The sequence below is a fragment of the Carlito syrichta genome, unplaced genomic scaffold, assembly GCF_000164805.1.
Source record: "Carlito syrichta isolate Samal-C Ts95f unplaced genomic scaffold, Tarsius_syrichta-2.0.1 Scaffold311599, whole genome shotgun sequence".
Lineage (NCBI taxonomy): Eukaryota > Metazoa > Chordata > Mammalia > Primates > Tarsiidae > Carlito > Carlito syrichta.
This window is the reverse complement of record NW_007255695.1, coordinates 15,796-30,404: the sequence shown is the minus strand read 5'-3', so window position 1 is coordinate 30,404 and position 14,609 is coordinate 15,796. Positions and strand designations below refer to the sequence as shown.

The 14,609-nt window shown below is 40.7% G+C and overlaps 1 protein-coding gene across 2 annotated transcripts in view; it reads left to right on the top strand.

Annotated features, from left to right (window-relative positions):
* ZNF667 (zinc finger protein 667) overlaps nt 1–14,363 on the top strand; it is a 33,081-nt gene extending 18,718 nt beyond the window's left edge. For both annotated transcript variants that reach the window (XM_008068849.2, XM_008068848.2), the window contains exons 3-5: nt 1,443–1,569; nt 4,612–4,704; nt 12,002–14,363. In XM_008068849.2, the coding sequence (XP_008067040.1) occupies nt 1,443–1,569; nt 4,612–4,704; nt 12,002–13,581 (1,800 nt within the window). In that variant the 3' untranslated portion in view covers nt 13,582–14,363. The remainder of the gene's footprint in view (nt 1–1,442; nt 1,570–4,611; nt 4,705–12,001) is intronic.
* Nucleotides 14,364–14,609: the final 246 nt, after the last annotated feature.

Here is a 14,609-nt window from a genome sequence, read left to right as displayed (position 1 = left end):
ATCTCCGGAACCCTGTGCATGCTGGGAGACGTGCCCTCCCCAGAGGGAAGATGTGCATGAGTGCCACTGTGATTTCTGAGGGTAGAGATGAGTGCCAGGGAGGAACCTCCTGCGGCAGGGAGGGATTCCACATGGGTTCCAGAGCTAGTCTCATCGGGTGACATCATTTCTCCTTATAAAACAAGCCCATGTATATGTAGAGGAAATCTCTAGCTAAGCTCCCATGGCTAAGAGGCACCACATGGCCCTTCTATTCCACTGAGTGCCTTGGCACCAGGTGGTGAGGTGGGACAGTGAGCATCCTGTGGTCAGCCTTGCTTTGCCAGTGTAGATGAACAAGTGTTAGCCAGCTGTATCCTCACCTGGGGCTCAGGGCCCCCTTCAAGCTCTCTGGTTATTGGCCAGATTCAGTTCCTTCTTGTGCTTTACACTTGGCCCTCTTCAAGCCAGCCACAGTCAATAACCAACCAAACCAAGCCAGGTCAAGTCCAGGATATCTCTTTTTTTTTTTTTTTTTTTAAAGTTGGAGTGCAATGGCACACTCACAGCTGCCGCAGCCTCAACCTGCTGGGCTTAGCCTTCCAAGTAGCTGGAACTACAGATGCATCCCACCACACCCAGCTAGTTTTTGTGATTTATTGTGGAGATAAGATCTCACCAAGTTGCCCAGGCTGGTCTCGAACCCCCAGGCTCAGGCAATCCTCTCACCTCAGCCTCCCAAAGTGCTAGGATTATAGGGCGGAGCCACTGCACCTGGCCCAGTCTCGTGATTTTTAAGGTCTCCCTATGATTTTATGATATATGATTTTATGGTCAACTGGTCAGAAACCTTGATGATGTCCTCAAGAACCTTTCGCCACATGTGATATATCCACATGCTCCTTAGAGAGCCTGTAGTTAGGAGTTTGAATGGGAGCCAGACTGCCAGGCTGAAATGCAGCTCCTCCATTTGCTAGGTGTGAGACTGTCAATAAGTCTGGCCTCAGTTTCCTCATCCATAGCATATTGTGATCCTATCCGCAGTGCCTCTGTTACTGGTTTGCATGAGTACTAAGTGAGCCAGTTACAGTCAAGGGCTTAGAAAAAGCCTTGACTCACACCTCATCAACAAGAGTACCTGCATAATGAACATTTGTATACCTAACCCTGAATTGTACCTGACATCTTTAAAATTAAAAAAAAAAAGGAAAAAAGAAAAAGCCTTGACTTTGTAAATTCCCAATAGATCCAGGTTGCTATGTTTTTTTATGCATAATCTGTAATAACAGCAATAGCTTATTGTATGTATTGTTTCATGTACTTAATACACCTGCCCCTTTTGACCTCAGAACCCTGAATGCTTCCTGGTACCGTACAACCCACATTTGGGATTTGCACACCATTTCCTCCAACCATGTACAAACACAAGCTCTAGTGAATGGACACATACTTTTCCATTTCAGGCACCGGTGACATTTGGGGACTTGGCCATCTACTTCTCGCAGGAAGAGTGGGAATGGCTGAGCCCCATTCAGAAGGATTTGTACAAAGATGTCATGTTGGAGAACTACGAGAACCTGGTCTCGCTTGGTAAGGCTCTCCTTCCTCCATGATCCAGAACTGCCTGTTGTGTGGCATATGTCAGCCAGGATCTAGTCAAGAGAATGGAAACCACTCCACCTTGTTTGTTGTTTTTAACAGCTTTATTGAGATATAATTCACATACTGCACAGCTCACCTGTATAAAATGTCTGGTTTTTAGTGCAACCACAGTTATGCATCCATCACCACATCAATTTTAGAGCGTTTCATTACTGCCCCCACAAAACCCAGTACCTATTAGCCGTCACTCTTCATCCTTCCCCCCACGCCCCAGATTAGGCAGCCATTAGTCTACTTTCTAGCTGTATGGATTTGCCTATTCTGGGCTTTTTATACAAATGACATAAATATGTGACTTCTTTCACATAATGTTTTCGTGGTTCATCACGTAGCATGTGCCAATACTTCTTTCCTTTTCATTGCCAAATAATATGTCATTTTATGAATAGACATTTTGTTTATTCATTTAGCATAAGTTACTTGATGGGCATTTGAGTTGTTTCCACTCTCTGGCTGTTACCAATATGTGTCTATGAATGTTCGTGTACAAGTTTTTGTGGGGACATTTTTTTTTTAAAGAGTTTGGGTTATTTCTATATTTTGGTCCTCAAGCTCTGAGATTCTTTCTTCTGCTTGGGTAATATATATATATATTTTTATTTCTCTTGGGTACGTACCGAGGAGTAGAATTGGTGGGTCACAGGAAAGTCTCTATGTAACTGTTTAGGAACTCTAGTAGTTTTGAGAGTATTTAAGACATTGATGTAAGAGGTGCTTATAAAAGGCAAGTCGTGGACACTGATGTGATGTAGAGATGGCAACTGCAGGATGTTGCCACCATCCCTGGGGCTGGGGAGGTAAAGGGAGGCCTTAGAGGAAGGCCCCCTCAGAGGCAGGACTCAGATTTCTGAAGGATGAGTGGTGTGTGCCGCTTTGTTTGTTAATATTTCTGAGGGGGCTAGATGAGGCTAGTTTTTTATTTCAAGGGAAAAAACACACACAGAAGCTCAAACCACCATAGCTCCTGTTAGTGGACATTGACAGGAAGCAGCTAATGAAGGGGAAGTGTGGATTGCAGAGCTCCACTCTGGCACCACAAAAAAGATCATAGAAAGGAAATTTGGAGCTGAAAGACTGTAGCTTAATAACCAGCTGCAGGAGTTTCTGGCCCAATTTTCAGGAACATAACTGGCTTTGTAGAGTTAATATTTGACAACTCTACTGGCTACAACTTAGATTCATCTTTCTTATGTGAGATTTTTAAAACCAAACTGTTTTTTCTGCTCTCACACTCACCACTCAACACAGCATACTCTGATACCGTGAGGGAATTTCCTGCACATACCAAGCAGGTCTCCAGTGGACACCAAGGGAACTAACCAGAGATTAGAGAGTTGGAACTTTCAACCCCACATTCTGATCTCCAGGGAGAGGAGAGAGGCTGGAGGTTGAGTTGATTACCAATGGCCAGTGGTTTAATCAGTCACGCCTACGAATGAAACCTCCCTGAATACCCAAAAGGACTGGATTGGGAGCGGTCCTGTAATTCAATTCAATTCTGAGACTGTCTACCTGGAGACAGTGTCAGATCCTACAGGTTGAAGGCTCAGTCCTACAAGACTTCCCATCACTTCAGATACCAGTTACAAGTCTAGGCCTCTGGAACTTCTGAGTGTCTGACTGTAGATTGGATTTCCTGTGAAAAAAACCCTCTTAGATTTAGTCATTTGCTAGAGCAGCTCACAGAATTAAGGGAAGCACTTTACTTAACGTTTACTGGTTTAGTATAAAGGAGATTACAAAGAATACAGATGAACAGCCAGATGAAAGAGGTGTCCGAGGGGAGATATTGGGGAGGGGTGTGGAGCATTCATGCCCTCCACTTGCTCTGTAACTCTGAAAATCTCCCAGTCCAGTAATTTTGAGTTTTTTAATGAATTTTTATTCATAGGCATGATTGATTAAACTATTGGCCATTGGTGATCGACTCACTCTCTGCCTGGCCCCTGTCCCCTCCCTGGAAGTCAGGATGTGGCACTGAAAATTCCAATTATTTATATACGTGTGTGTGTGTGTGTGTGTGTTTCTGGGTTGGAGCTTCACTCTGTCACCCAGGTAGTTGACACTACAGGTGTGTGCCACAAAGCCCGGCTAATTTTTTTTATTTTTTATTTTTAGAGATAAGGTCTCACTGTGTTGCCTAGGCTGGTCTCAATCTCCTAGGCTCAAACAATTCTCCTGCCTCCCCCTCTCAAAGTGCTGGAATTACAGGTGTGAGCCACTACTCTGGCCTCCAACTCTTTAATTACATGGTTAGTTTCCCTAGCAACCAGCCCCATCCTGAGGCTGTCCAGGAGCCCCTAGCTACTAGTCATCTCGTTGGGATAGAAAAGACACTTATCACTTTGGAAATTCCAAGTGTTTTAGGAGACATGGCCAGAGCACAGAGATGAAGACCAAATATGCATTCCTTTTTATAATGTAGTTCTTATAAAGTTATGAGGTATAAGGAGGATATACTACATAAGTAGGCTGCATGTGGGTGAAGTTTGGGCTTCTAGGTGGCCCCCACTCCCCCTGGTAATGAATCAGGTATCCTTTGTTTTGTCACATGCCCCCTAACCTCTCCTCCCTCCCTCCTCTAGCAGTGCCCAGCGACTGCCAATCCCAACCTTGTGATCAGGGCCCACTTATGAGTAGCAAAAACGTGGAACCAACCCTGCTGCCCATCGAAATGAACAGGATAAAGAAAATGTGGTACATATATACAGTGGAGTATTGTGCAGCCATAAAGAAGAACAAAATCATGGCCTTCACAGCTACTTGGATGCAGCTGGAGACCATCATACTAAGTGAACCAACACAGAAACAAATATGCATTTCTTATAAATCACAACATCATGCTCCCATTCTCCAGCTGCCCTTCACATTCTGTGTGCTCCCTTCATGCTAACAAATTATCATTCCTGTTGACAGAGGGTGTGGCTCTGGCTTCTGTGGTGTCAGTTCCCTCATTTGTCCCATGCACAGGTCTTTCCTCCCGGAAGCCAAATGCAATCACCTTGCTGGAGAAAGGGAAAGTGCCATGGATGGTGGAGCCAGCAAGAAGACGTCGGGGCCCTGGTGAGTGACAGAGAACCAGCATGAATGTCTTAGTCTGTTAGGGCAGCCTTAAGACAATACCCAGCCACCAGCTGGCTCAGCTCTGCCCACACTGCTCAGGTTGCAGCATGGATGTCAGCTTGGTTTTGTCCAACCCTTGTGCCTGGTCTGTAGGTTTGTGCTGGCCGGAGAGGTCTGGGGAAGCGATACCCAGAGCATATCGATTATCCAAGAGCCTTTGTCACTCAGCCTATTTCAGCAAGCCTTGATAGAAGCCTTCGTTCTGTGCCAGGCCCTGAGCTAGGAGCCTACAGAGCAGAGGGGAACCAGCCAGAAGCAGGTCTTTATAATTCATTTGGAAAGCTTTTACTGAGCACCACTTGATATCCTGTGCTCACCAAAGGTATAGTGCTGAACCAGACAGATGCAGTCTCTGCCATCATGGAGTGTACAGTCTGCCGGAGGGAGACAGACTAAGTAAATGAACAGGAGGAACACCAGGAAATGAAATCTTCAGTATAACCCGCAAAGTCACTTGAATGCCTGATCCACAGAAATTGTGAAATAATAAATGATATGGTTTAAAGCTCCTAAAACAAAAAACACACCAAAACAACAATACCATATGCCAGGTGGTGTGTAAACAACAGAAATTTATTTCTCACAGTTCTAGCTGCTAAAAGTCCAAGATCAAGGCACCAGCAGATTAAGTATCCCAGTTAGGGCCCACTTCCTGGCTTATACATAGCACCTTCTTACTGTGTCCTGACATTGGAGGAAGGAGTGAGGGAGCTCTCTGGGGTCTCTTGTATAAGGGCACTAATCCTGTACATGAGGGCTCTCCTAGCCAAATCAGCCCCCAAAGGCCCCACTTCCAAATACTGTTGGTGAAAGATGCAAACTTTGTAAGATATTTCAGAATGTTTATTCTGAGCCAATGTGAGTCACCTAGGCTGTGGCACCATCCCAAGAGGTCCTAAGGACATGGACCCAAGGTTTCAATTATAACTTGGTTATATACGTTTTAGGAAGACAGACGTTTAAAAACCCACAAATCAATGCCTGTGAGATTAACAATGGTTTAACCTGGGAAGGCAGGCCATCTCTAAGCAGTGGCTTGCGGGTCATTAATGGATTCAAAGATTTTTAAGGAGTTTTGAAATCAGTAAAGGAAGTGCTGCAGTAAGGGGCATTGAGACAAGGGTTGGTATAAATTTTTTGATATGTAGATGAGTCTCATAAGTGGTAGCCCTGAGAGAGAATAGACAGGAAATGTGTAGCTCCTCTATGGATCCCTGGGAAGGATATTCTATACAGATGCAAATTTCCCCAAGACATTGCTTTTTAGGGTCAAAAAGTATTTTTTATTTCCTTCTTTATTTGTTATGTAATGTTATGCCAGAGTCAGGTTGGAAAGTAACCCACATTATATCGAGTTAACAAAATTCCATCTGATGAGACTTTGTAGGGCATGACTCCCAAGGCCTATTAGTTGGGAATTTGGCAAGATAGAAGAAAAAAAAGTCAGAATTTAGTCCCAAATACCATTACCTTGGGGCTTAAAATTCTGGGGAGGACACAGACATTCAGCCTATTGCAGTGTAGAATTAAGCATTTCAAAATAAGAGCCCCCATGTTTGTGAGGGGGTGACCTCTTTAAGATTTTATTTGAGAGCCAATACTCCCTCTCAAAGGCCCCATGCCTGTGTAGAGAATTCAGGTCTCTTAAGTATGAGGCCTGGAGACAGAATAAGCAACATTTAATAAGCTGTTACCAGGTGTCAGGTACTCTTCTATGTACAGGCTCCTGCCAGCAACCTTACAGGTGGGTGCTATTATCACCCCTGTTTTACAGAGAAGCACATTGAAGCCCAGAGAGGTTCAATGACTTACTCAAGGTCAGCCAGCCAGGAAAGGGCAGTAGTACAGAGTTTGAGGTCTCACCTCCACCTGTATTCAAAAGCTTTGTTCTTCGCACCCTCATCCCCACCTGTAATCTCCATGCATCTGTTTTGTATTTCAGTGTATGCTGACCCCTCTGCTGACAATCATGATAATGTTCAAAATTTCAACATTTTTATCATTCTTTACAAAATATTTTAAAGATCTTGTTGTAATTGTCCTTTTTAGCTACTTTTCAAGGACTCATTTCCCTTACAAATACTGAAGGTACCAAAAAAATATATACGCATTTTAACTATGACTCTCGCTCAAAAGATGGTATTAATCAAATGAATGCTAGCATCACCGTGCGACAGGCAGGATGGTCAAAGAAGATGATGGAAGCATGGTTGAGCTAACATCATAGTATACATTGCTAAAGTAATTCAATTCAACTTCAAAAAGTAATACATAGATAACATCTCTTAAAATGTGTACTCATTTTTTTGGCACCCCCAGTAGATCCCTCTTGAGTTATCCAAGTTATATATTCTTTTATATGTTTGTTTCAAGTCACATTCTTTGAGTTTCTGCTTGAACAGGATATGCCATCTAGGGACTAGGGATCAGCAGTCTGGAGTAAGCTGGGAGAAAAGCCTTGCTAGTTACCAACTCAGGCAACCAGCTTCAGTTACTTCCATGTTCTTAGGGTGCAAATGAAGAGACCCATCTTCATTTCAGCATGAGAGAAGAAATGTTCTTCATTCACTGTTTTTAAGATACAGAAAAAATTTAGAAAAAGGGAAATTCAAGCACAGTGACACATAGTTACCATTGATAACTATACTTATTTCCTGAAATTGGTCTTCATGATTATAATCATAAGCAGCATATATTTCTGCTTTTTTTCACATTTTGTTTTAGTAGAAATGTTATACAGTAGTAGTATCATGTCTCGTTTTCCACGTAGATTCTTATTTATTTTAACAGTCTATCCATCCAAGTGGTTTTGCCTTTTTTCTGTAGTATCAAGTTATAGACGTGGGATTGCTGTACCAAAGGACAGGACCATTTTTCAGACTCTAGATGCTTTTTAATTGCTTTTCAGAAGAAGTTTCAAATTGCCAGCCCCCAGTAAAAAGCCTGCTCACTGAGTCTTGCTTGTAGACATTTTACACAGTTGTGAAATTTCACAGATTTTATGCATACTGTCACAATTTGTTGCTGGAGCAATGGCACACAGCTTGTGTGACTATATGAAGACACAGCTCCTGAAACTTGCACCTGTTTTCCTATGAACTTTGCCCCATTAACCTTTTACCTTTGGTGATGTTGCTTTGTGTTCTTTTGCTGTAATAAATCACAGCCATGAGTACAACTTAAGCAGGAGATTATCAAAGCAGCACCATTAACAGCAGTGGGGTATAGTGTCAGTTTGAATATCACACTGGTATTGAATATTATCATTAAAACTTTTCTCTTAATTTAGTAAAATACATTAATAGCAGTCAGCATTTATTGAGAACGTATTATGTGCAGGTTCTGTGCTAAGGCCTGTAAGTTCATTATCTCATTTAATTCTCGCAGCACTTGTAGGAACTTCTATCATTCCCAAATGACAGATGAGGGTTTGCATTAAAGTTAAATAAATTGCCCAGGATATCCTTTCCAGGAGCTGCTAGAGCAAACTTTGGAGCCCTGGCAGTTTGCCTCTTGAGCCTATATAGATGCACTGAATAGCCAACTGGACTGCACATACTGGATAGTCCATATAATCTTTCTTGTATGTTTGTTTGCATTTGTTTGTTTTCTATTTTTACTTGTTCTCCTGTAAATTGTCTCCTCATAATCCTTCCCCTTCTTTCTATCAGTGATTTGATTTTTTTCAGTTTGTACAATAAGCTTTCATATAGAAAGATATTAAGCATTTGACATCATATTATACTTCACATATTTCCACATTCCTGTCCTAAGACTTTTTATATTACTTACCTTTTGTTTTTTTTATTTGGTTATATGAGAGTTGTTTTTTTTTTTTTCATTTTCATGTGGTTGATGGTATCGGCATCCTGACATTGTAATTTCTCCCATTATTTTCATAGTTGGATGATAATCTGCTTTCTAGAATTTTGCATATATTCCATATACTTTAGTTATTTTTAATGGTTTTGTATTTTAATATTGAACTGGTTCACCTGGGGTTAACTTTGGTCTATGCTGTGGTTTAAGGCAGGGCTCCCCAACTCCAGGGCAGTGGACGGGTACGGGTCCATGGCCTGTTAGGAACAGGCTGCACAGTAGGAGGTGCAGCTATAGCCTCTGTCCAATCAGCGACAGCATTAGATTCTCAAAGGCGCATGAACCCTGTTGTTAGTTGCACATGTGAGGGATCTGGGTTGCACGTTCCTTATGAGAATCTAATACTTTATCTCCACTCCCCCTCCCCTGGTCAGTGGAAGGATTATCTTCCATGAAACCACTTCCTGATGCCATTTTGGTATCAGGTTGGGGACCAATGATTTAAGGGACTTCCACCTGGAAGATAGGGACAGAGATATGTTGGTATTCCATGCAATAAAGAGTGAGGTCCTGAAAAAAGGAATGTGCAAAGAAAAAGGAAAGAAGACAGGCATTAGAGGAATATGCAGGCAGGAGAAGCAGCAGAATTGATGTGAATTATGGGATATGGGGTGGGAAGGATTCTAGGACAAATCCTGGGTTTATTTTTTGGCTGATGCCACTAGCTTCACTGTGAAAATTTTAGTTATCTTCTTTTTTTTTAATTCCCTGTTTAGCCAGGTTGTTTTGTGGTGCTTCTACTACTAATAAATATACTGGTAGCTACTACTAGATAATAAAGAACTGCAGGTCCGCACAGTTTTCTCTAGAACCCTTGGAGCAAGATATGTTTCACAATTCAGAATTGTTCAGATCTTAGATAAAGCAGGTCATATATTGCGTATTGCATAACACACTCAGCAGGAGCTGGAGCAGCACTCCACAATCAGATCATTCATACAAGTACAACTATATATGACTCGTCTTCCTAAGGGCAATAAATGAAGGCTGTGAATAGCCTCTCAGAGGGGTTTTGCTACAAATGTCCAAACATCCAAAAACCAATAAGGAAAGAAAACTTTGGTTCTCAGTTTTTTGAAACTGGAATGACAGATGGGAGGTTATAGTATGTGCCAGGATTTTGTGCCTGTTATTTCCAATTCTCACAAGAACTCTCTGAGGTAGATGATTGTATATACATTTTAAAGATATGACACTGATGGTAATAGAGATACAGAGAGTGTCAAAGGTGATGTAGTTAAATGACAAACACTTCAGTAAATTCAGTAAAGTCTGCCTTTACAGCCCAGCTAGCCAATAGAAATATAACATGGCCTACATAAGTAATTTTTTTAAAAATTTTTTTAGTCAAAGTCTCACTCTCTTGCCCAGGCTAGAGTGCAGTGGCACAATCACAGCTACCACAGCCTGATCTGTAATTCTTCCACTTCAGATTTCCAAGTAGTTGCAATTACAGGAGCATATCACCATGCCCGGCTATCTTTTTGACTTATTGTAGAGCTGAGGTCTTGCCAAGTTGCCCAAACTGATCTAGAACCCCTGGGCTCAGGCAATCCTCTTACCTCCCAAAGTGCTGGGATTACAAGTGTGAGCCACCATGCCTGGCCTGTAATTAAAATTTTTCTAGTATCCACATTAAAATAAATTCTTATAAACAGGTCCAATTGATTTTAATATACTTAACCTAATGTATCCAACATACTACAATATATCAATATTTTTACAATTAGCTATTTTGTGCTTTTTTGGTAGTAAGCCTTCAAAATCTGGTGTGTATTTTATACTTACAACACACCTCAAATCAGACCAGCCATATTTATAGTGCTCAGGAGCTACCTGTGACTAGTGGCTACTATATTGGACAATGCAGTCCCAAAGTCTGTATTGCTATTGTGCCTCATTCGCTCAGGTTTATAATCAATCTGCCACACAAGGAGTTATTTTAAATCATCTTGGAGTTTTGTGCCCTACTGTAGTTGGCCTATCTTACTAAATAATAGAATCTTTTTTTTTTTTGCCTAATCTGTTACCTTTTTTTTTTTTTTTTTTACTTTTTCCTATTTCTTCTAAGTTTAAAGTCTCCAACTTTTTAAGCATCTAAATATGGTCATGTGCCCCATAATGATATTCAATCAACAACAGACCACTTATATGACAGTGTCCCATAAGAATATAATGCCATATTTTTAGTGTACCTTTTCTATGTTTAGACATATTTAGATACACAAATACCATTATGTTATAGTTGCCTACAGTTTTCAGGACAGTTCTATGATGTACAGGCCTGTAGCCTAGGAGCAGTAGTCTACACTTTACAGCTGAGGTATGTAGTAGGGCTACACCATGTAGGTTTGTGTATGTACACTCTGTGATGTTCCCCCCAACAACAAATGCATTTCTTAAGCTGTATTATCATCATTAAGTAACACATGACTATACTCAATTCTAGCTGCTGCTAGAATTTTTTAACATTTGATTTTAAGACTATATTTTTTAAATCTACAACTTCATTGAGGCACAATTTATGTATCATAAAATTTACTCATATCTAGAACATAATTCAGTTATTTTTTATAAAATTACAAAGTATGTAACCATCACCATAATCCAGTTTTAGAACATTTTCATCATTCCTGTAAGATCCCTCATACCTATTTATAAGTAATCCCCATTCTCACCTTGAGCCCTAGCCAACCACTAACCTTCTGTCTCTATAGATTTGTCTTTTCTGGACACTTCACATAATAAAAAATACATTGATCTAATGAGCAGCCTATGGAGTTTAATATACAGTATATAAGGTTTATCGTATAAATGAAATCTTAACTTAGTCAATTTCAAATTAGAAACTCTTCTGAGTTCCAGTTATAAATTTTATCTCTGTAAAGCCTTTAATATTGTAATTGAAACCATAATAAGCCAGGCTCGGTGGCTCAGCCTATAATCCCGTGCCTTTGGGAGGCTGAGGTGAGTGGATTGCCTGAGCCCGTGGGTTCGGGACCTGCCTGGGCAGCGAGACCTCCTCTCTACAATAAAAAAAAAAAAATCCGCCGGGCGTGGTAGCACATGCCTGTAATTCCGGCTACTTGGAAGGCTGAGGGAGAAGAATCGCCGGAGCCGAGCAGATCGAGGCTGCAGTGGCCGGGAGCGGCCACTGCACTCCAGTCTGGGCGACAGAGTGAAACTCCAACTCAAAAAAAAAGAAAGAAACCATAATAAGACACTAAAAAGTTATTGTTCTGATTACCTTGGTTGTTGTTACTGTGATTCATAATGATAATGACTACATTGGTATTGTAGAAGCTTTGTTTTTCCAGCATAGGAAAGCAGAAACATATAATTTCTTGATGTCTTTCAGACCCAAGGGTCAAGCATGACACCAAGAAGTTACCTCCAAATCAATGCAACAAATCTGGCCAAAGCATCTGTCAGAAACCAGTTTCTGCACAGCAAAAAGTTCCCCCAGGAAAGAGGGGCTGCCACAAAAATTCAGTCCTAATAAAACCCAAGAAAGGAGATTCAGGGAAGAAATCTTTTAAATGTAATGACTGTGGGAAAACCTTTAGTCGAAGCCTCACTCTTAAACTTCATCGGAACACTCATATCAGAGAGAAGCCTTTTCAATGCAGTACTTGTAAACTAGCTTTCAGACAGATCTCATCCCTTATTCTTCATCAGAGAATTCACAATGGAAAGAAAAGCCATGAATGTGATAAATGTGGAGAAAGCTTCAATAAAAGAACCACCCTTATTCTACATAGGAGAACTCATCATAGAAAGGAAACCTTGTACTGTGTGAAAGCCTTGAGTCAATGCTCGTCTCCTAGTACACAAGAGAAAATCCGCATTATTGAGAATGTCCACCAGTGCAGAAAATGTGGGAAAGACTTCAGTAGGATGTCATCCCTTTTACTTCATAAGAGGATTCACAAGGGAAAGAAAATATATAAATGCAATGTGTGTGGAAAAGGCTTCAAAAAGAAATCAGTTTTTGTTATACATAAAAGAATCCATACTAGAGAGAAAGCCCCTGAAAGTGAGAAAGTCTCAAGTCAGAGGCTACGGCTAAAAAGTCACCATTTAGAGAATCCTTATAAGTGCAAAAAATGTGGGAAATTCTTTCATAGGATTTCATCCCTTATGCTTCATCAGAGATTTCATACTTCAAGCAGACCCTACAAATGTGATAAATGTGGCAAGATTTTCAAGCGACTTTCAGCCCTTAGTCTGCATTTAAGAAGTCACAAGAGAAAGAAACACTATAGTTGTAGTCAGTGTGATATGGTCTGCAGTCAGCGTTCAACTCTTACTCGGCATCAGAAAGTTCATAAAAAGAAAAAGAAACGATTTGAATGTAAGGAATGTGGTAAGATGTTTTGTGGGGTTGAAAACCTTAAAGTACATCAGAATATTCATTCTGAAGAGAAACCTTTCAAATGTAATAAATGCAGCAAAGTTTTCGGCCGCCAGTCATTTCTTATTGAACATCAGAGAATCCATACTGGAGAAAAACCCTATCAGTGTGAGGAATGTGGGAAAGCCTTCAGTCACCGAATATCTCTGACTCGACATAACAGAATTCATACTGAAGATAGACCCTATGAGTGTGATCAGTGTGGGAAGGCCTTTAGCCAGACTGCTCACCTTGCCCAGCATGAAAGAATTCACACTGGAGAGAAGCCATACACATGTAAAGAATGTGGAAAGGCCTTTGGTCAGCGCATAACCCTTATTCTTCATGAAAGAAGTCATACTGGAGAGAAACCCTATGAATGTAATGAGTGTGGGAAGGCATTTTGCAGTGGCTCAGATCTTATCCGACATCAGAGAAGTCATTCTTTAGAGAAACCCTACAAATGCAGTAAATGTGAGAAGGCATATAGTCGGAGCTCATCCCTGATTCGACATCAGAGTACACATTCTGAAGAAAAAGCCTAAGGTTGTTTTAAATCTATAAAAGTGAAGAATGAGGTTATCAAAGAAGCAGAATTAGAGGTATGGGAAAAGTGTACTGGTGTGTAGCATAAATTGTGGATATATATGACAATCTGATGATGTGCCACACTTAGAAAGCCAATGAGCAAAAGTCACTGGTGATTTTTTTTCATCTCAGGATTTGAAATTAACTTAGATGAACTCAGAAGATTGAATTGGTCATGATATTTCAATGGTCACACACAGCAAAGTAGAATTGTGAAGTCCATTTTTGTGGATAGGGCTTTGAGCCTGACTTAAGGTCTCATGAAGAGAGCTTGAATCTGTTCTTCATAACAAGAATTACCAAATATAAGGAACTTCCTGGCAAAACAGGGTGCCTCTTTCAGGTGACCGAAACTTGTGGATGAGAAAAAAGAAGAGGGAGTCATTAGGAAGATAAAGATATCACTTATAATGATGTAAAGCAATAGAGATTTTACCATGTTATCTCCATGGATATGAGGATATATCATCTTCATGGTGTGGACATCTAACATGGCTAAAACAGGCTATCAGGAAAAGAATCAGGATATATTGAAGAATGAGAAACATGAGAGTCAGGATAAATTGCTTTATTTGAAAATAAATTGTCTATATTTATATAAGTAAACATTGGTTTTTTCGTGTAATAATACTGGTGTGCAATATGTGATTGGTGTAATGAGTTGTTATAGACTGAATGTTTATGTACCCCCAAAATGCTTTATGTTGAAGCCCTAACCCCAATGTGATGTTATTTGGAAATAAGGCCTTTGGGAGGCAATTAGGGTTAGATGAGGTCATGAGGGTGAAATCCTTATGATGAGATTAGTGCCTTTATAAGAAGAGACACCAGAGAGCTTGCTCTCTCTCTCTGTACCATATGAAGATGCAGCAAGAAGGCAGCTGTCTGCAAATCAAGAAGAGAGCCCTCACCAGAACCTGACCATGCTTGCACCTTGTTCTTGAACTTTCAGGCTCCAGAACTTTGAGAAGCAAATATGTGTTGG